The sequence below is a fragment of the Mesoplodon densirostris genome, chromosome 9 (assembly GCF_025265405.1).
Source record: "Mesoplodon densirostris isolate mMesDen1 chromosome 9, mMesDen1 primary haplotype, whole genome shotgun sequence".
NCBI classification, from domain to species: Eukaryota; Metazoa; Chordata; class Mammalia; order Artiodactyla; family Ziphiidae; genus Mesoplodon; species Mesoplodon densirostris.
Genome location: NC_082669.1, coordinates 76512591 through 76532995, shown reverse-complemented (window position 1 = coordinate 76532995; position 20405 = coordinate 76512591). Strand labels below are relative to the sequence as shown.

The window sequence follows — 20405 nt, the reverse complement described above, 5'->3', positions numbered from 1 at the left end:
CAATGCTGAGGTCCACTTTATTATTTATTTATTTTAAAGAAGATGTTGGGGGTAGGAGTTTAGTAATTTGTTTATTTTTGCTGTGTTGGGTCTTCGTTTCTGTGCGAGGGCTTTCTCTAGTTGTGGCAAGCGGGGGCCACTCTTCATCGTGGTGTGCGGGCCTCTCACTATCGCGGCCTCTCTTGTTGCGGAGCACAGGCTCCAGACGCGCAGGCTCAGTAGCTGTGGCTCACGGGCCTAGTTGCTCCGTGGCATGTGAGATCTTCCCAGACCAGGGCTCGAACCCGTGTCCCCTGCATTAGCAGGCAGATTCTCAACCACTGCACCACCAGGGAAGCCCCTGAGGTCCACTTTAAAAGAAAATGCACTTACTCTTCACTGTCACAGAGGCGTGTCCAGTGTACCTGCTGAGTATACAGTAATTATAGATGCATTTGGTTAATTGCATTTTTTTAGCTGCCTACTTTTCAAGTGGTTCAATTTAAAAAATAAAAGCATGAAAAAATTCTGGTGATTTTATGCTGTTGCATCTATAATTGTAAATGGCATTTTTTTGCGTTCAAATCTTGGTTAGTTAGTCATTAGTTATTGAACTGTACTTAGAAACATAAAAAGATGGCTCATGTAGACATAGAGTTCTGTACCTTATCCTCAACAAAGGATATGACTCCTTTAGAGTTAATCCCTGAGCTATAAATATATTTTTTTAATTGTCAAGTGATCCACAAGAGGTAGCCTCTTTAGTAGTCTGGGTTATGAAAGCAATACTCTTACACATTCTTAGCACCTGTTCTGTTAATTCACAGCCTTTCTGTATGTTTTCCCTGTGCTCTTACCCTGAGTCAGTTCTGCTCACACTGTGGTCCAAGAACTAGCTGGACCATGAACTGTTTGTAACTGGCCCAAGGACAAAAATGGCGAGTAAACGTTTAGAAACCTTTATAATATTTTGACATTGCCATGGCATTTTTATGGTATTTTATGAAAATATCAATCTGCGGTAGGTTAGGGGGAAAAACCAACCTGGTCCTTCACTGCAGGTAGTTTGTGAAGTACTGTCCTAGATGGTTCATAATTCCCGCTCACTCTTTCGCTCTCAGCTAAAGTGTCATTTTTCCAAGAAACCTCCTCTGACCGCTCAGACCCAAGTCAAATTCTCCATTCATCACAGTTGCAGTTTTCTATCCATTTGTGGGAAAATTTTGTTGATGTCTGCTCCCCCTAATAGAAAAGCTCTATGAAGGCAGGCTGTTTCTGTGTTTATGCATCATTGCATTCCCAGTGCTGGGCTCATAATAGATACGTAACAAGTATATGTTGACTAACTGATCATTCTCATGTTCTCCCCACCCCTGGAACCATGGGTGATTCCTTTCCTTCCTCAACTTGTGGGAACTCTTACTTCCGGTCCCGCCTCCCAAGTATAGCCTAGGCTAGCTGTATTAAGGACGGAAATAAGAGATGGACACAGATTCTATTCCTGCCTTTAGACCCCTCACTGGCTTTCCTAGGTCTGCTTCCCTGTAGCTCCGCAGCAAGTTAGAAACATTTTCTTGCTCTAGTGATTGAATATCATTTGATACTGCCTGCCTCAGAAAACTACCACAAGTTTGAAATTTAGTATACTTTAAAAGAATTTTTAATTATGAGAAATGTGAAGTCATAGCTACATTGTTCAGCGAAATGATCAGCTAGATACAATTTAGTCTGATTTTTAAAAGATGGCTAATAACTTGTTCTCACCGTGGGAGATGACGAGGGACCGATAGCATCCTTTGAACTTCACGCTGCCTGAATCTACTCAGTGAGTTGATATCATTTTGACATTAATGATTAAGAAACAAATCTTAAAGCAGGATTCCTTGATGGTCTGCAAACTTCAGTTTTTTATTTTAGAAGTTGGGAGAAAATTTGGAATTTAACATCCAACTAGATACCAAATACACAGCAAAAAAAAAAAAAAAGCACAGGACATCATAATCACACCATAGCTAACTAGCTTGTTGGGTTCCATTATTTAATTCGGTCCATGCTGATCATGTTTTTTGGGGGGATGTCATTCAGATGGAGCATCGACATCGGAAGAAAGATACCCCAGTGCAGGCCAGCAGTCACCACCTCTTTGTGCAGATGAAAAGCCTCATGTGTTCCAACCTGGGAGAGGAGCTTGAGGTCATCTTTTCACTCTTTGACAGTAAAGAGAATCGACCAATCAGGTAACTGAATGTGGAGATATGACTTGAACTTCTTAATGCTGGAATTGTGGATGTTTGCAACTGGCAGGCTTCAGGATATATGACCTTGTACATTTTTCTTCTATCAGCCTGTTTTCTCATCTGTAGAACTCTGTGAATTTCTAAGCTGCCTAACTTCTGGGCGTTTCCCCCAAAATTAGATGAAATGATGCATGCAAACGTTTTTTGAAAAACTCAAAAGGGCTGTGGAACCATAATTATTATTAAATGAAAGTATGTCATTGATATCAGGTCTTTTATTTGAGTTATTTTGTATTGATAATGCAAGGAGGACATAATATCTCTAAAATCTGAAGTTTGTTTGCTTATCAAGTTCAATACATTGTATTTTTCAAATTTTCAGTAAGCAATTATAAAATTCTTACCCTGTCTGCATCAAATGATATTGAGAGACAACTAAATACTTGGAAACCTTCCCATGAGAGTTTCAGAGCTGGGAAATAATAAACAGTTTTCACCAACATTTTTTTTCTTTCTCTGTCTTAACCTGTTGTAGTTCTCTTATGGCAAGTTTTCAATATTTAGGAGAAACTTACAATGGACGTTTTAGTTGTTATCCAAAGGTCTTGACTTTTTTTGAGACTTTTTTTATGTTTAAAAATTTTTAAGTCTTAAAGTTGAGCACAATCCACACCATCTTTTACATTAAAATTTTAAAATTTGAATTTGGAATTAAAATTGTACCACAAATTACACATAATGACCCAATTGTGCCACACTTTAAAGAAATAATACTTACTAAAATAAACATTGACAATTTTAAGCAACAATGAGCCATATATATTGTTTTGTAAATATAAAATAATCCTGGAGTGTTCTCTGGTAAAAAAAAAATCTTTTTCTAGGAAATATGTGTGAAGTTTATTTTTAGTGCATTTATTGCCATAAAATCTTTGGTGAATTAACTTATGTTATTCATTACCTACTAGAAAGTGTACTTTCTATTTCTTGACAGTGGACTGTGTCCATAGAATTTTTTAATTTAAAAATTTTTAACTTTTAAAATTTTATTTATTTTTGGCTGCATTGGGTCTTCGTTGCTGCACGCGGGCATTCTCTAGTTGCAGCGAGCGGGGACTACTCTTCGTTGCAGTGCGCGGGCTTCTCATTGCGGTGGCTTCTCTTGTTGCGGAGCATGAGCTCTAAGTGCTCGGGCTTCAGTAGTTGTGGCACGTGGGCTCAGTAGTTGTGGTTTGTGGGCTCTAGAACGCAGGCTCAGTAGTTGTGGAGCATGGGCTTAGTTGCTCCGCGGAATGTGGGATCATCCCGGACCAGGGCTCGAACCCAGGTCCCCTGCATTGGCCAGCGGATTCTTAACCACTGCGCCACCAGGGAAGTCCTGTCTGTGTTCATAGAATTTAAAGCTGGTGGTTTTGTGCAGCAAGGACAGGGTTTATGAGGTGTGGAAATAACAATGGTAATTCATTTTCAAAATCTACTTTATATACTGTTGGAGAAAATGAATCAGTGAGTTAAAAAACCCTTCCCCCTTTCCCAAATCAACACCGCTAAAAAGGGAAGATAAAGCCCTGAAAAAAGGGTTCAAGTTACAGCTTAGCACTGGCTTTAGACATGTGAAAGATTAGAGATAACGCCTGCTTACATATTGAAGTGTGTGTTAGAAAGCTTGGTTTCCAGGTAGTGTAGTTTAACCAAAGTCTTCATAACATTGTCTGTATAATGTATGGTCTCTAAAATATTTAACAAGCTATTGTTTATTATGGATTGTAACAGGGAGAAATGAGGTCACTCTTTTGTTCATTCCTGTTCAGCTAAAGTTTTTGAGGAATATACGTTCCCCTTTGCCACTCAAATTGCATTTATGTAGGATTAATATTAGCTTCTTTCAGTTTTGTCTTGTTACAAACATTTTCAAATGTTCTAAAATGTTCTTTTAGGTTTTGATCGACAGAGTTCCCTTTCTTTTATTCCTACTTATTTGGTGAAAGTAGGAAAATAACCTGGCTGCAGAATCCCCAAAATACTGTTTTTGTGGTCCCTAGGTTCAGGCCAGGAGCTGGGCCTTTTACCTGCTCTGGATGTGGTTGGGCTACCTTATATGCCTGCCTCCCTCCTCTGCCCTCCCTCCTTCCCCCTCCCGGTTTTTTCCCCTCCACCCTCTCCCCCTCCCCTCTTGCTTCCCATCTTCCTCCCGTCTCCCTTGCCCTCTGTTGCACACACCTGATACAGCATGACCCTAGGAGAAATCAAGCCTGAACTTCTCTCCCCTGCTTCTACTCACTGAGTTTGGCCATCGGCTCTCACCTCCCAAACTCATAATCACTATAAAGGTGATTGACAAAAGAATGAGTAAGAGTGAAAATACCTGCTTACTAGGTGTTTGGAACCATCTCAGGTTTCTTTTCTTGACTCTCTGAGGCCTCAGATAGCACAGCGATTATTCTTTTAGGGAGTGTTCAAAACCTTGCTATGAGTAGCTCGGATTCACACTGCACAGGGTGGTGTCACCATTACCTTTTGAAGAGGCCTTAGGATGCACAGATCTGAGGACTGGGCTTGATTCTTGTCTCTGCAGTTCACTGCTGCTGCCCTGATCCTTTCACTTACCTCTGTCTTTTCCTTCCTCTTGAAACTGGTGACAAGTCTTGCTTCCTTCACTGCTTCTGGCGTAGCTGATGAGTGTAAAGTATTTGCATCTTCACAGAAAAAAGGTATTATAAATGCAAGATATGATTTTTGAGGTATTGTTGTGTTTCTTCTTATCTCCAACAATGAATGCAGTGTGGGATGTGTGGGTATTTTAAAATCAACTCGTATTACTTTTTTAAACTTCTTATTTTAGTAAATTTCAGATGTATAAAAAAGTAAAATAGTATCTTGAAGCTTCATGGACCTACCACCAGTGACAAGAGTGATTGACTCAGGGCTGATCCTGTTTTAACCACATCCCTTTCTAGTCCTCCTCTTTGCCCCCAGCTTATTGGAGGCAAATCCCAGACATCAAATTTTCATATGTAAATATTACAGGGTGTAACTATCTGTTAAAAAAAAAAAAAAGGTACTCTAAAGAAATTGCCACCCACAAAATAAATATTCCCTTAACATCATCAGATATCCATTTCCAGTCTATTCAGAGTTCTGCTGTTGACTGATGTATATTGTTTTACAGATTCCAAATTCGGAATTTGTAATTTACGAGATCCAAATAAAGTCCATCCATTGCATGGTTGATAAGTTTGCCAGTCACTTTTCAGCTATAGTTTCCCTTTCCCTCTCTCTCTTAAATTCCTTGTAATTTATTTGTTGAAGAGAATGGATAATTTGATTTTTTATTTCTTTTTCAGCATTCGAAGTCCAATCCAAACCATAAAATTTACTAGGCAAAAGATGGTATAGTTCAGGGAATGCGTTTGTTGTTAAATAGAATCATTAGTGCTGTAATTTACAGAAAATAAAATACAATCTAAGTGTAATCTTTATGGTGTTACCCTGACCATTAATCACAGGAAATTACCTTGTCCAGGTACAGGTGGAGGGGCCAACATGTACAAACCCTGTAGAAGTTTGATTAGGAAAGATAGATGTTTATTCCTCTCACAAGGCAGACAACTGGCTAGGACTTTTTCATTTAACTTACTTCCTCTAAGAAGCAAACAGCCAGCATTTTTTTTTTTTTTTTTTTTTTTTTTTTGCGGTATGCGGGCCTCTCACTGTTGTGGCCTCCCCCGTTGTGGAGCACAGGCTCCGGACGGCACAGGCTCCGGACGCGTAGGCTCAGCGGCCATGGCTCAAGGGCCCAGCCGCTCCGCGGCATATGGGATCCTCCCAGACCGGGGCACGAACCCGTATCCCCTGCATCGGCAGGCGGACTCTCAACCACTTGCGCCACCAGGGAGGCCCAAACAGCCAGCATTTTATTGAGCACTAACCATCTGCCAGACTGTGTTCTAAATGCTTTAAATATATTATCAGCACTGATTGTATAGGTGAGGAAGCAAGGCACAGAAAGGTTAGGGAACTTGCCTAAGTTTACAGACTGGCAAGAGGCAAAGCACAGAGTGGCAAGCCAGTGCTCTGGCCCCAGAGGTTGCCCTGTGAACACCCCCCTCCTGCATTGGCCTCAGCCACGTTCCTCCTCAAGGGCTTCAGTATTTGTCTGAACGTTTCCATCACTGAGCAGGATTTTATTGCCCAGAGTGAGAGCTTCAGAGACTGATAGCCCTAATAATAAGTTGTTATAAATTATTGATAGTGATAACACTGAAACTAATATAGGACCTCAGAAATATTCTATGCTATAGAAATTGGTTTTTCAAATTGAGTCCTTCTCAAGATACTTTAAGAATAGCAAAAAAGCATCAACTCTTACTGTGTGCCAGTGATCAAAATCTTAGATTCACTACTTGGAGATGTCAAAGGCAAAAGGAGTCAACACATGAAAATTACCCCCTCTGGTTCACTGTGTGGAGAAATGAAGCACATGGTATTTCCTCAGTTCCAGGAAGGGTATGTTTTCTGACAGAGACTTAAAACAATTTGTCATTGATGTTGAGCTATATTTAGAAAGCCCATTAATATTATTCAAAACAGTTTCTGCCTGAAGGTGACCTAAAATATTAAGCCTCTGATGCATGTTGCAGACACCTGTTACTGTACCAGAAAGATGCAGGCATCTTCTGACAGCATCTTGCTAACATACACCTACCCTGTACTTGTTTTCCTTTTTTCTTTCCTCATTTGTTCATGTAACAGCATCTGCCCAGACAGAGCCCCTGGCAGGTACAGCTACTTTGGACTCAATTATCATCAGAAATAACATACTTTAGTTTATTTGAGTGAGTTTTGCACAGTCTTTGACATGATTTCTCACCATAAAAGATAATTTCTTAGTTAAAAAAATGTTTGCCAAATTAAGTTTTATATGAGTAAAATATTTTTAGAGAGCATCTATCTGGTTGAAAGTTTGTAATTTCTCCAAGCTGTAAGGGTATACCTAGAAGAGTCAGGGAATCATTTCCCTAGATAGCATCTGTAATTTCATTTTATTCAGTTCTATTCAGTTTATTTAACTAACACTTATATGCCATATAACACAACCATGTGCCAGACACTGTTCTAAGCTGTTTAATAAATATTAACTTATTTATCCCTTGTAACAACCTTATGAAGTAGGTAATATTAATACAGTCTTTGCTTGGTATCCGTGGGGAATTGGTTCAGGACCTCCCTCAGGTACCAAAATCCACAGATACTCAAGTTCCTTATGTAAAATGGCATAGTATTTGCATATAACATGCACACATCCTCCCATATACTTTTTTTTTTTTTTTTTTTGCTGTACGCGGGCCTCTCACTGCTGTGGCCTCTCCCATTGCGGAGCACAGGCTCCGGACGCACAGGCACCGTGGCCATGGCTCGCGGGCCCAGCCGCTCCGCGGCATGCGGGATCCTCCGGGATCGGGGCACAAACCCGTGTCCCCTGCATCGGCAGGCGGACTCCCAACCACTGCGCCACCAGGGAAGCCCCTCCCATATACTTTTAATCATCTCTAAATTACTTATAATACCTAATAAAATATAAATACTATTTAAATAGTTGCTTTTTGAAACTTTCTGGAATTTTTTTCCTGAATATTTTCTATCTGCAGTTGATTGAATCTGCGGATGCAGTACCTACAGATACGGAAGGCTGACTATATCCCCATTTTTTATAGATGGGGAAAGTGAGGCACAGAGAGATTAATAACTTGCCCAAGGCCACACAGCTGGTATATAGTGGAGTTGTATTTTAACATGCAGTCTGATCAGGCATGACTGTTCTTAATCACTTTTCTATACCCATTCTCATGAACTTCGATATTAATAGTAATCTGTTTTCTTCTGCAACCAATTTTTTACTCACCAGTGTATAGCAAGGGGTCTGTTGAGGGTTTTTTCTTTTGTTTTGTTTTTCTAAGAAACTGAAGTGGAAGAGGCTTGAGCTTATTAAGAATTGACAGGAAGGATCCAGTAACGTGGGAGAGGTTACACTCATGGGAGAGGGGAGGTCATTGCTGGATAAAGCTCCCTTAGAAGACATCAGGAAACAACCTTGAAATTACAGGTGGGAAGATCAGCCAAGGACCGGAGAAAGGGAGAAAGGGCAGAGACTGGATGTGCATAAACTGGGGTATAGGATTGGGAATATCAGGGGAGAGGGGATTTGTATAAAGAAATCAAACCATAGGTTTGGTACCAGACAACTGAAATAAAGTGAGTATCACAATAAAGCAAGTCACACGAATTTTTTGGTTTCCTGGTGCATACAAAAGTTATGTTTCCACTATACTATAGTCTTTGTGTCTGAAAAAAAAGTGCGTATCTTAATCAAAAAATACTTTATTGTTGGACTTCCCTGGTGGTGCAGTGGTTGAGAGTCCGCCTGCCGATGCAGGGGACACGGGTTCGTGCCCCAGTCTGGGAAGATCCCACATGCCATGGAGTGACTGGGCCCGTGAGCCATGGCCGCTGAGCCTGCGCATCTGGAGCCTGTGCTCCGCAACGGGAGAGGCCACAACAGTGAGAGGCTCGTGTACCGCAAAAAAGAAACCCAAAAAACTTTATTGCTAAAAAATGCTAACCATCATCTGAGCCCTCATCTTTTTTGCTGGTGGAGTGTCTTGCCACCAGCAAGACACATTGATGGTGCTGACTGATGAGGGTGGTCGTCACTGAAGGCTGGGATGGCTGTGACAGTTTCTTCAACTAAAGGCATCAGTGAAATTTGCTGCATCAGTTGACTCTTTTTTTCCATGAACGATCTCTCTGTAGCATGCAATGCTGTTTGATAGCATTTTACCCACAGCAGAACTTCTTTCAAAAATGGGAGTCGATCCTCTTAAACCCTGCCTTATCAACTAAGTTCATATAATATTATAGATCCTTTGTTGTCATTTCAACCATCTTCGCAGCATCTTCGCCAGGAGTAGATTTCATCTCAAGAAACCACTTTCATTGCTCATCCTTTTTTTTTTTTTTACATCTTTATTGGAGTATAATTGCTTTACAATAGTGTGTTAGTTTCTGCTTTATAACAAAGTGAATCAGTTATGCATATACATATGTTCCCATATCTCTTCCCTCTTGTGTCTCCCTCCCTCCCACGCTCCCTATCCCACCCCTCTAGGTGGTCACAAAGCACCCAACTGATCTCCCTGTGCTATGTGGCTGCTTCCCACTAGCTATCTGTTTTACGTTTGGTAGTGTATATATGTCCACGCCACTCTCTCACTTTGTCACAGCTTACCCTCATTGCTCATCCTTAAGAAGCCACTTCTCATACTTTTGAGGTTAAATATGAGATTGCAGCCATTTAGTCACATCTTCAGGCTCCACTTCTAATTCCAGTTCTCTTGCTGTGTCCACCACATCTACAGTTACTTCCTCCACTGAAGTCTTGAACTCCTCAAACTCATCCATGAGGGTTGGAATCAACTTCCTCCAAGCTCCTGTTAATGTTATTTAGACATCTTCCCATGAAGCACAAGTGTTTTCTTAATGGCATCTTGAATGATGAATCCTTTCAGAGGCTTTCAATTGACTTTGCCCAGATCCACAAGAGGAATCACTATCTATGGCAGTTATAGCCTTACAAATTGTATTTCTTACATAATAAGACTTGAAAGTCGAAATGACTCCTTGATCCATGAGCTGCAGAATGGATGTTGTGTTAGCAGGCATGAAAACAACATGAGTCTTGTTGTACCTCTCCATTGGAGATCTTAGGTGACCAGGTACATTGTCAATGAACAGTAATATTTTAAAAGGAATCTCTTTTTCCAGGATACTAGGTCTCAACAGTGGCCTTAAAATAGTCAGTAAACCATATTGTGAACAGATATGATGTCATCCAGGCTTTGTTGTATCATTTATAGAGCATAAGCATAGTAGATTTAGCATCATTCTTAAAGGCTCTACAATTTTCAGAATGGTAAACAAGCATTGGCTTCAACTTAAAGTCACCAGCTGCATTAGCCTCAAATAGGAGAGTCAGCCTGTCCTTTGAAGTTTTTAAGCCAGGCACTGACTTCTTCTCTCCAGCTATGAAAGTCCTAGATGGCATCTTCTTCTGGTATAAGGCTGTTGTGTCTACCTTGAAAATCTGTTGTTTGGTGTGGCCACCTTCATGGATTATCTTAGCTAGAACTTCTAGATAACTTGTTGCAGCTTCTACACCAGCACTTGCTGCTTCACCTGGCACTTTGATATTATGGAGATGGCTTCTTGCCTTAAACCCCATGAACCAATCTCCACTAGCTTCAAACATTTCTTCTGTAACTTTCTCACCTCTCTCAGCCTTCAGAGAATTGATGAGAGTTAGGGCCTTTCTCTGGATCTGGCTTTGGCTGAAGAGAATGTTGTGGCTGGTTTGATCTTCTGTCCAGACCACTAAAATTTTCTCCATATCATCAATAAAGCTGTTTTGCTCTTTACCTTTCATGTGTTCACTGGAGTAGCACTTTTCATTTCCTTCAAGAACTTTCCCTTTGTGCAGTCACAACTTGGCTAACTGGTATGAGAAGCCTAGCTTTCAGCCTGTCTCAGCTTTCCACATGCCTTCCTCATGAAGCTTAATCATTTCTAGCTTTTGAGTTAAAGTGAGAAACATGCGGCTCTTCCTTTCATTTGAATGCTTGGAGGCCATTGAAGGGTTATTAATTGTCCTTATTTCAGTATTATTGTATCTCAGAGAACAGGGAGGCCCTAGGAGAGGGAGAGAGATGAGGGACATCTCATGATGGTGGAGCAGTCAGATCATACACCCAACTTGTATGGGCGCAGTTCAAGATGCCCCAAAAGAATTACAAGAGTAACATCAGAGATCACTGATCACGGGTCACTATGACAAATATAATAATAATGAAAAAGTCTGAAATATTGCTAGAATTACAAAAATTTGACACAGAGACCTGAAATGAGCAAACGTTGGAAAACGGGCGCCAATAGACTTGCTCTTCACAGGTTTGTCACAGACCTTCAATTTGTAAAAAATGCAGTATCTGTGAAGTGCAATAAAGCGAAGCACAATCAAATGAGGTCTGCTTGTACTTAGCATCATATGCTACAGATGTTTCTTTCAGCTTGCATTTAAAATTGGATATCGTACTATTTGATGATAGAAATAGTCGTAGCATTTATGTTTTTCATAGTCTGTGCAGCTGTGGATGTGTGTATTCTTATCTTTCCTGTGTTGACATATTAATATGTCAGTTACTCTACAACAGAGTATAAGTTACATGGACCAATGAAAATGACATAGTCCACTTGTTGACTATTTCCCTTATAACTTTCAGTACTTTGGTTACTGCTATATTCTAAGTTTCAGGACTAATCTGTTACTGTATTTCATTCTCATCAGAGGATATATTTAATAGGACCTAAGTGCCACCAGTGAGCCCTCAGCCTAGTATAGGGCTGCTTATATGTGTAAGCTGTTGGCATGGGCTTTTATTTGAGAAAATAGCACAGAGTTGTACTTCTCTAAAAAGTCTTATCCTGGTGATTAAATACAAAAAGTCTTTTCATAGTAATTAAGTTCAGATAAAGTTGACTTTCTTGCTGTTACCTTATTCACATACTTGACTGAAGTTATGTGCTTTTTCTACCATCATACAGTTAAACTCTCCATTTTCATTAAATGCTTCATTTCCATATAAATTTTATATTGCCTAAAATTACCTTCTTTTTTAGTATACTCCAGTTCTGTCATTTAAGAAAAAGTAGTGAATATTATTGTTGAGGCACAGATTTTTTTTTTATATGAACTCATTCTGGACTATATCTGAATTTCTCTCCATCCTCAAGACTCAGATCTTGTATCTTGTGCAGATACCACTCTATAGTATATAAGTGGCCAGGCTCTAGAGTCAGAGGATCTGCCATTGCCATTCAGTAGCTACATCAGCCTGGGCAAACTAATTCACGTCTCTTATGTCTGTAATTTATCTGCTAAAAGAGGATAATAATAGTACTTCTCTCATGGGATTATTTGAGGATTACATGAGATAATGCATATACTTCTTAGTCTAATGCTTGACACCGGGTCATTGGTCAGTAATGATAAGCTATGATGATGATGATTAAAAACAGGAACTGTACTTTAACATAACCAGAAATAATATGTGGTGTTTGGTCTTGAATTCTTAAAGAAATCATATAGTCTAAGGAATTATTATTAATTTTTAAGCTATGTGTTATTATAGTTATATAAGATTTAGGGAGACTAGTAAACAGGTCAAATGGCATCGGGGATATGATTTGCTTTAAAATACTTTAGCAACAGAAAAAAAAAGAGAGAGAAACACAAAGAAAGAACAAAGGGATAGGTAGAGTGGTGTGACAGAATTGAATGGTTGTGAATTCCTTGTGACAGGTCTATGGGTGCTTGCTTGACCTTTTAGCATATAGTATGTATGGTTAATGAATTACCTCCTTAAAATTATCAATGTTTTATACATGTGGGCAGTAAAGCAATGAGGGCAGGCATTTTTTTCAATCTCTTCGAAAGAAGACGGGTTTATTAATCTGGCCTAGTCACTAGCCCCATACATGGTTTGGATTCCATTCTGCCTTGAATAATAATCCTGGGTTCCTTTGAACTGACAATGATATTTTTGATAATGTTTTCGGCAGAACTTAACAGGAATGTTTTCTGAAGATCTAGGACATTCAGTATTATAATAACACATATATTACAATAGTATTATCTTTAAACCATAAGCTTTAACTCATATATAAAACAAAATAGGCAACTTTTAGAAGATTAATGTTCTGTGGGAGGGAATACCTTATATGCTTAAGCAAAATCCTGTATCTATATAAGGACCAGCTTCCCCAAAACTCTGAATTAATAAAGGTTTGTCCTAAGCAACAAGATCCTACTGTATAACACAGGGAACGGGAACCGTATTCAATATCCTGTGATAAACCATAATGGAAAAGAATATGAAAAAGAATGTATATATGTATAACTGAGTCACTTTGATGTACAGCAGAAATTAACACATTATAACTAACTCAACTCAACTATACTTAAATAGATTTTTTTTAAATAATAAAAAACATAGAGATTTGTTCTCCCAAAGGTGAGGAGACCACTCACCGCTCCCTTGTTCATTCATTCACACATCACACAGTGCACAGGAGTAACAGTTGTGTGCGAGCAGCGTGAGGTCCTGCTGGAGACCCAAAGGTGACTCCTGGAGCAGATGGCAGAAGGGATCCAGGACACATGTGAAGCCAGCTATTTCGAGGAGGAGGAAGGTCGCTTCTTCTACTAATTTGGGAGGGAGGGAGGGCACTGAAATGGGTGTAAGATATTGAAATGGAAAACAAGGACTAGGTCTGTGGCCTTGATCTTTTATAAGGAAAGTGGGGAAACAAGATGAGCTGCTGCTGGAGAGCAAAAGAGAGAATGAAAGGGAGTTCAGGGCTGAAAGGGAGTTGCAGGAGCAAGATCAGCAGCCTTTGAGCAAAAACGTGATAGGAAGTGAGTTAGTGATGAAAAATGGAACTGCTGAGTGCAGGACGGGACCTCCAAAGAGAGACATCTGAAATTGGTGGCGAATCCTGGCTCCCAAGTTAGACAGCTTTTGCCAGGTGTGCTCAGAAAAGAGGTATCAGGTGGTAGAGTTGGAGTCTGACACATCACAGTTGGAAAAAACTGAGACTGGGAATCTAGCAGGAGGAGGAGAATTGAAGACATTACAACAATAGCTTCCATTTGGTCTCTTCAGAGGCTGATGTGATCTAATTGCCTTTCATTTTTAAGAGGAAATTAAAGAATTAGGGCTTCTTTTGAAAAGACTTAGTTACTGGAAATTTTTTAAAGACCTTACAGAATGTATATGTATAACTGATTCACTTTGTTATAAAGCAGAAACTAATAAAAAATAAAAAAAAATTTTAAAAAAGACCTTACAGAAGGGAGCTGTTGGAGAGAACAGTTATTTAGCCCACTCTTGGAAAAAATGCTAATATTTTTGTGTCTATATTATAGTACATAACACAGTTAAGGGAGCACATATGATTCTTTAATTCTCTGAGCACTGTGCTAGAATTTCTCATTTCATACCTCATTTACAACTTATTATAGTGTGATCACACAAGTTCAGTCTCTATATTTTTACATAAATTAGGAGCATTTGTTGTTTTGAACGTAGAAAGATAGTTGGCATAGATCTCTTTTTACAGTTTTATGTTATAAAATTAACTCAAAATTATAACCTCTCCAAAGTACAGCAATAATGGAGGGGAAAATGTCTGACTGGCCATGTATGCAGGGAGCACAACACTATTTGAGAACAGAAATAGAAGAAGGCATTCAGAGGTCCTCCTTGGACTGTGGCAATATCAACAATTCCACGCGGCCCAGAGTGCTTCCTGCTATTTGTAGACATGCTGGCACAGAGTTCCCTGTGGGTGTCTGTACATCACTGGCCCACAGTGACCTTCCCTTGGGCTTCCTCTTTAAAGGCATGAGTACTTCCCCCTCTCCCCTTTCTTTGCCATCATTTGATTCTTCTAGCAGGTGCATGAGAATTGGGATTGTTGTCACTTCCAAGTTAATCAGATTCTGTGGTTTGCTCCCCCATTGGTCACACTTCTGTTGCATACAAAAAAAAAAATTGAGATGTAGTGTTGTTCATAGGAGAGATTTTAAGAAATGGACCAGGAGGAGGATCTAAATTAAAACAAAAACAAGCAAACAAATAACTTTATTCATGCTGAGAACACCCAGCGTAGAAGTGATCCACAGTTTTTCTCTGTAGCATTTTAAGAGCCACACAATTCCAATTATTTTTGAAATTTTAAATTACTACATTATTATAAGGCTAAGTGGCTGGAACTTTAAAGTGGCAGAAAACCAAAAACTCATAGAGTAAATGTATTCAGAACTGGCTTTCTCATCCCCTTTAGCTCTAAACACTTACTCAGAAGATTTGTTTCATTGTACTTAAACAGTGCAGAGTTTTAGAAATTGATCAGAAGTGCTTTCCACCCCTATTCCTGTGTTTTAAAAGATGACCAGATGGGTGTTTTTCTCACCAGGATTCTGGTCGTCTCTGTCTGTTCTCCTCTGCCTTGTGTCTGCTGCCTATAGAGAATTCAGATTAATTTAGTTTTCCTAAATTAACTACCAATCAAGTCATGCTCACACATAGCAACCCACCTTACGAGGACTTCTCTGCTCTTCATTGCCATTTGTGCTGTAAGGTGATTCACCATTGACAAAGGAATTATTCATGATACGGTCCTCGTTAGTTCCTTCTCTGAAGATAAGACTTTACCCTCTCCTTATCTTTCTGTTCCCAGCACCTTGCAGAGTGCCCTACACCTACTGGACATCGATGCAGTTACAGGAAGTTTACAAGTCTCTCACTGTTGTTGAGGCAGAGTATTGAAAGATTGTGTCATTATTGTCTTCATTTTTTCTGCCTTCCTTCCACTCCAGTGGGGATATGCTTAGTAATAAGAGAGAGAACTCAAGTTTGAGTGCATCAGCAATGGTAATGGATTTGGTTCAGGTTCTCCTGTGTTAATCAGCACTCTGCTGTCAGACATGTCTCTATGGGAGCATCATTTGCAAAATCTGTCCTACTTAAAAAAAAAAAAAGTAAATAAAAATTAGCAGATAAATTTATGGACAGTCCCTGACTTAACAGTAGTTCAACTTAGGATTTTTTGACTTCACAGTGGTGTGAAAGCAATACACATTTACTGGAAACTGTACTTTGAATTTTGAATTTTGATCTTTCCCTGGGCTAGCCATATTCGGTACAATGCTCTTGTAAAGCTGAATGGTTTTATCAGGACGGAACCCTGTAAGTTGAGAAGTATCTGTGTAGCATCTTCTCCTAAGTATTTCCATTTAGAGATCTTTGACTACAAGTTAAACAGAGACTGCATCTTTTTCTTTCCATTGAGCAACAGAGGTTTCACACTATTGCTGTTGAATCACTGATCTTCATTCATTCAGCAAACAATTGCTGCTTTCCTCGGGGAAAGGCACTGATCTGGGCATTGGGGACACATCAATGAATTAAAAAAAACAAAAAAAATTCTCGCCCTCCCAGAACTTACATTCTATTGATGTTCAAAATACTATTAAGCTTTAAGTCAAGAAATATTTTTAAAGGCTAGAGTTTCTCTTTGTATGGTAACCAGTATTGCTGTTTTTGTTTCACCAAAAATACTTGTGGTGTCTAAAGCAATGCTACCTAAACTTTTCAGTGCCTGAAGTTCATTTTCAAACTTATGAAAACTATGGAGCTCTACAGAAAATAATGTACCTATCCTCATACACATGAACAATTTGCATATCAGTGTAGAGGCTTTGTAGCTCTCTGGTTAAAAGGAAAAAGCATTTGACCTTTAGAAAGTCCAATTGCATGGGTCATCTTGTTAATAAATAGTATTTAATGATGATTTAGATACTTTTCTTTTTTTTAGATGGAAGTATAGTTGATTTATAATAATGTGTTAGTTTCAGGTGTACAGCAAAATGATTCAGTTATACATGTACATATATTTTTTCAGATTCTTTTCCATTATAGGTTATTATAGTTCCCTGTGCTATACAGAAAATCCTTATTGTTTATCTATTTTTATATCTAGTGGTTTGTATCTGTTAATCCCATACTCCTAATTTATCCCTACCCTACTCCTTTCCCCTTTGGTAATCATAAGTTTTCATTTTTTTAAGTTATAATGAATATAAAGAATCTATCAGTATCAGTAAGCTGTTGAAAGGGACATTTGATTTTGGCTTCTTTCCTTTTAAAAATTAGAACTTTTTTTGAGATAATAAATGTATGAAAGACATTATACTTACTGTTTTTGCAAGGCTTGAATTATTTAGATTTTTTCATTTAGTCTGTTTTCATTAAGGTTTCTTTGCCTTTGCAAAGAACTGCATGCTTCAACCCTGAGTAGTTATAAAGAGCTCAGGTTTGCTTTACTTTCAAGATTGCTTATTACAGATACTTTCTAACAAAAGAGGCATTGTTAAAAAGGTCAGAATAATTACTGTATATAAATCAGAGGATTCCTCCCTCATGAAATGTCAAAGGTATAGTGTTTACCATAATCAAATTATGTAAATTCCAAGAAGAATAAGCATAAGACATTCTGCCTATAAACAGGCCTTCTTATTTCACAGTCCTTGTTTCTGTTGACCAGATCCTATCATCACCTACTTTTAGTTACTTCTCTAAGAAAGTTATTTTCTAGTGAAATTCTTAATGAGTTCTCTAGAGATAGACATAAGCAAGTTTTTTCCTGAGTAGCTCAGTTAAACAGTTTAGCTGTTTCTAAGGATTTTACTTGAATTCAACAAGGAGATTTTTAGGGTCTCAAGTCTTTAGAACTTAGAGTCATTATTGTTTTTCTCAAATCAACAGTTGATCCAAATCTCTTCTTTAATTCATCCGTCAATCAGCAGGTGATCTGTACATCACTTATTTATAACTTTAGAAAGCATTGCACTCCTTTTTCTTTGAGCTTTACCTTCCCAAAAAGAATTCTGATTCAGTTAGCTTTATTCTCTGAAAAGAAAAATAACATGAAGTGGTTTTAAGTCGTTCTAAGTAGTAAGAAAGAATCAGCTTGATGTTCAACATTGGCAATAGAGTTGACTGTAGTTTAAAAAATTATCTCCCCTTTCATCATTCAACTAAAGCAAGATCCTTTATTGTCCTGACAAAGCCATCCCATTAGTTGGTTGCTTAGTCCTTCAACCTCAAATATTTGTAAAGTGAATCTGGACTTGGGTATTAATATTAAAAAAGAAAACTCAGAGTCTTTCTGCTCTTTAGGTAAACTACTGTGGCAACCCTGGTATCAAGGATCCTTCTTGTTTCGTTTCCCTTTAATCAGAGGAGCTCATGACCCTTGTGTTGCTTTCGTTTTAAAATTAGAAAGCACATTAATAACCTTATCTAGGAAGACTTGCTTGAGGAGTTGCTTTCATTTATTGCCAAGGAAAAACTTCATTTGTATCAGTCATATGGTTGGGAGAAGAAAGGGGAGAAATCGTTGACCTGAAGATATCAGCCATTTGTTGCCTGTTTTCTGGTTGTATATGAGGATCATAAAAGACAGTCAGCAATTCTGACTCATTAGTGCCTAGGCATTTGGGTCAAAACAGTGGTTGTTAAATATGACTGTGCTTTTAAACACACAGGGAGCTTTTAGGTCCATAGTAAGTCGGGATCCCCAGGCTAGGGCCTGGGCTTTATACAGCTCCCAGGAGAATGTTGTACACACCCATGTTCGGAGATGGCCTGGATGAGAGCCCCCTTTTCTGTGCCATGGTGAGCACCAAAACTCTTGGTCTAGTGGCCACCCCAGGGCAGCTAGCACACCTTCCACTCACTTCCCCAGAGTATCTTGCCGGGTCTGCGGTAGCACCAACTCCTGGGGGCGTTACTATGACAACTTAGAATGCTCCTTGAGTTGTCCTTTGCCACTCGTTCTAGGAAAGAACACAGTAACAATTCCCTGCACAGATGGTTGGAAGCATCTTACACTGTTAGTCAATCAGAAAGCATTTGAGAAAATGCAGGAGGAGCAGTGAAATAGAAGCATTGAGATCACCTTCTATTTGTGTACTATTGCCTTTTGGGTAGAGGGCCTCGAGTCAGCGCAGCTGAATCATTCTCCTACCTCTTCTCACTATTCTCCTTCCGTCTTCTTGCTCCCACTGTTTCCTCCCTGACTGCTGGTGCATCTCCCTGCACTACTATTCAGTGTAGAGTAGATATTAATTGTCCTCACACACAGCATAGTTAAATTTAAGACAAGGGACTTGGCTTTTTCAAAGACACTACTATTTTTTGGTATTTACAATTGTTTTATAAAGTGTAAGTGTAGGACTTCCCTGGTGGCGTGTTGGTTAAGAATCCTTCTGCCAATGCAGGGGACACGGGTTCGAGCCCTGGTCTGGGAAGATCCCACATGCCGTGGAGCAACTAAGCCTGTGTGCCACAACTATTGAGCCTGCGCTCTAGAGCCCGCGAGCCACAACTACTGAGCCTGTGTGCTGCAACTACTGAGCCCGTGTGCTGCAACTCCTGAAGCCCGTGTGCCTAGAGCCTGTGTTCTGCAACAAGAGAAGCCACCACAATGAGAAGCCCGCACACTGCAACGAAGAGTAGCCCCGCTCGCCGCAACTAGAGAAAGCCCACACACAGCAACGAAGACCCAGTGCAGCCAAAAATAAATAAATTAATTAAAAAAATAAAAAAGTGTAAGCATAAAAGAACCAGACAGTTCTTTTTCCAATTAGTGTACCAGAATACGACCACCGAAGTGTTTGCTCTCTTTTCTTACTGTCACATTTGGAGAACATAAATTTATTTCAGTGACTTAACTGTTCAAAATGATTTTGGAAACATTCTTTGTAATTTTTTGTAGATTAATCAGACTTCAACCCAAGATATTATCCAATCATATATTTTTGGATAGAGTGTACACTGTGTAACTTCCACAAACATTAAAACACTTAGGCAGTTTTGTTTCTTGTGAGAGGGGAGCTATAGAGTGATAAACATGAATCCATATAGAGCAATACAAAAATCTCCTTGGCGTTGGTCATTCCTAACTTTAGGTGCATTGCTCTTTGAAGGCAAATGATTGTCCTAGGAATGCCATATGGGAGAGCCACTTTATGTGATTAGTCAGAAGGCTGGGAGGACCCTCCCACATCTGGCCTGGAGGCCCCCAAGACCCTAGGTAGGGCCTTTCCTACCGGACAGCTGCTTCTGAGTGTTATGATAGGAGGAGGGGGTGGGGAGATAGGAGCATCCTATCCTGCTGAGAAGGGGAAGGAGAAGCCATTAGGGTCTTCAGAACCCTACCGTGCCTCCCATATTATTTGCATCACTGGTAAAAAGTTTTCTACCAAACTATGCTGTTGAAGTACACCCTTCATTATCAGAGGTTGTTCTGAGTACATCAGAAGGTCAATAGTGCAGCTGAGCAGGTTCACAGACATAAACTCCCTAAACACAGATATGTTTGTGGCTTTATTTTTTTTTGTCTGGCTTCATGCATTTTTACTTATTATTTTTGTACTTTATTGAAAATATTCATAATAAAACCCTTGGTTCATGTGACATGGGTAGGCTTGTTCTTTTTGTCTATTTTGAG

The 20405-nt window shown here is 39.3% G+C and overlaps 1 protein-coding gene across 2 annotated transcripts in view; it reads left to right on the top strand.

The window, feature by feature from the left end:
* Positions 1 to 20405, top strand: part of DOCK4 (dedicator of cytokinesis 4) — a 498051-nt gene that overhangs the window by 252547 nt on the left and 225099 nt on the right. For both annotated transcript variants that reach the window (XM_060108913.1, XM_060108912.1), the window contains exon 8: positions 2065 to 2216. In XM_060108913.1, coding sequence (XP_059964896.1) covers positions 2065 to 2216 — 152 coding nt within the window. The remainder of the gene's footprint in view (positions 1 to 2064; positions 2217 to 20405) is intronic.